The following is a 969-nucleotide window of genomic DNA, read 5'->3' as shown; positions in this document are numbered from 1 at the left end:
GTACTCCCAATAGAGGAAATACTAACAGTTAAAGCGTTACGAAAAAAAATGTAGCTCCTCTGTGAAATGCGGGGTAACAGTTGCTTCGAAAATAAATATCCACACCGAGATCAACCCAATCCCTCCCTAGACCGTCGCCCCCATTTCAAACCTCAGCATGAGGATTCCAGCCCAAGCCTCCTACGGAAGGTACTTCTTCAGCTTCTCCACGACTTCTTGCGGCTCAGGGAACTTGAGTTTGCGTGGGGGCCCCTTCTTAATCCCAGTCCCGAGCTCCGCACCACTGCTGTCCGGCTGCAGCAGCGTCACCTGGAAGCTGCCCATCCGGGCTGGGCAGGGCTCACCTTCACCGGGAGCTCCGGGGCCTCCAGGCGCAGCGCCTGGCTCAGGGCCGCGGCGTTGCGCCCGTACACGCGTCAACTCGTGCTAGGAGACGGGGAGGGTCAGAGACCAGGGCTCCGGGTGCGCGACGCCCTTTCCGCTCCCCCTCCGGGACTCCCCGGGCGCCTCACCAATGCTCGATAACGACCGTCGCCTCCTCCACCTCCTTCTGGCCGCCAGCCAGCTTCTCCTGCTTCTCAGCTGCCGCGACCACCGCCGCCTCGGCCTTCCGCTTCCTCCCGCGGGAAGCCATGGTGCCTGGAAGCCGGCCCGGGAACAGGGTGGAGATGCGGCCACGGAGCAGCGGACGACCCCTCTGCGAGCTCCGAACTGCAGGCCACTCCGCTCCCAGAACAAAACCTCCCGCAAGCAGCGGAAAGCGTGGCCCACGTGGTGGGGGCGGGACCTCCGGGCACAGCCACTCTGCGCGCTGGGTAGGGGGAGGACCAGACCTAACCGCCTGTGCCTAATATAAATCTGCTTAGTGAATTCATGAGGCACAGCAGGGACAGGGACTGGGTAGCTCTAAAAACAATCCTGGTTTCAGGGTTTTCTTTAACCGCACGGGCGGCTAGTCATAATGAACTT

At 61.4% G+C, this 969-nt stretch overlaps 1 protein-coding gene across 1 annotated transcript in view; it reads right to left on the bottom strand.

The window, feature by feature from the left end:
* Positions 1-962, bottom strand: part of LOC102763130 (chromosome unknown open reading frame, human C11orf31) — a 1894-nt gene extending 932 nt beyond the window's left edge. The window contains 3 exon segments of the mRNA XM_006772072.2: positions 152-326; positions 329-426; positions 513-962. Of these exon segments, the coding sequence (XP_006772135.2) occupies positions 181-326; positions 329-426; positions 513-634 (366 nt within the window). The 5' untranslated portion in view covers positions 635-962 and the 3' untranslated portion in view covers positions 152-180.
* Positions 963-969: the final 7 nt, after the last annotated feature.

This window comes from Myotis davidii, unplaced genomic scaffold (assembly GCF_000327345.1).
Source record: "Myotis davidii unplaced genomic scaffold, ASM32734v1 scaffold1286, whole genome shotgun sequence".
NCBI lineage: Eukaryota > Metazoa > Chordata > Mammalia > Chiroptera > Vespertilionidae > Myotis > Myotis davidii.
This window is presented reverse-complemented; position numbering and strand designations above follow the sequence as displayed.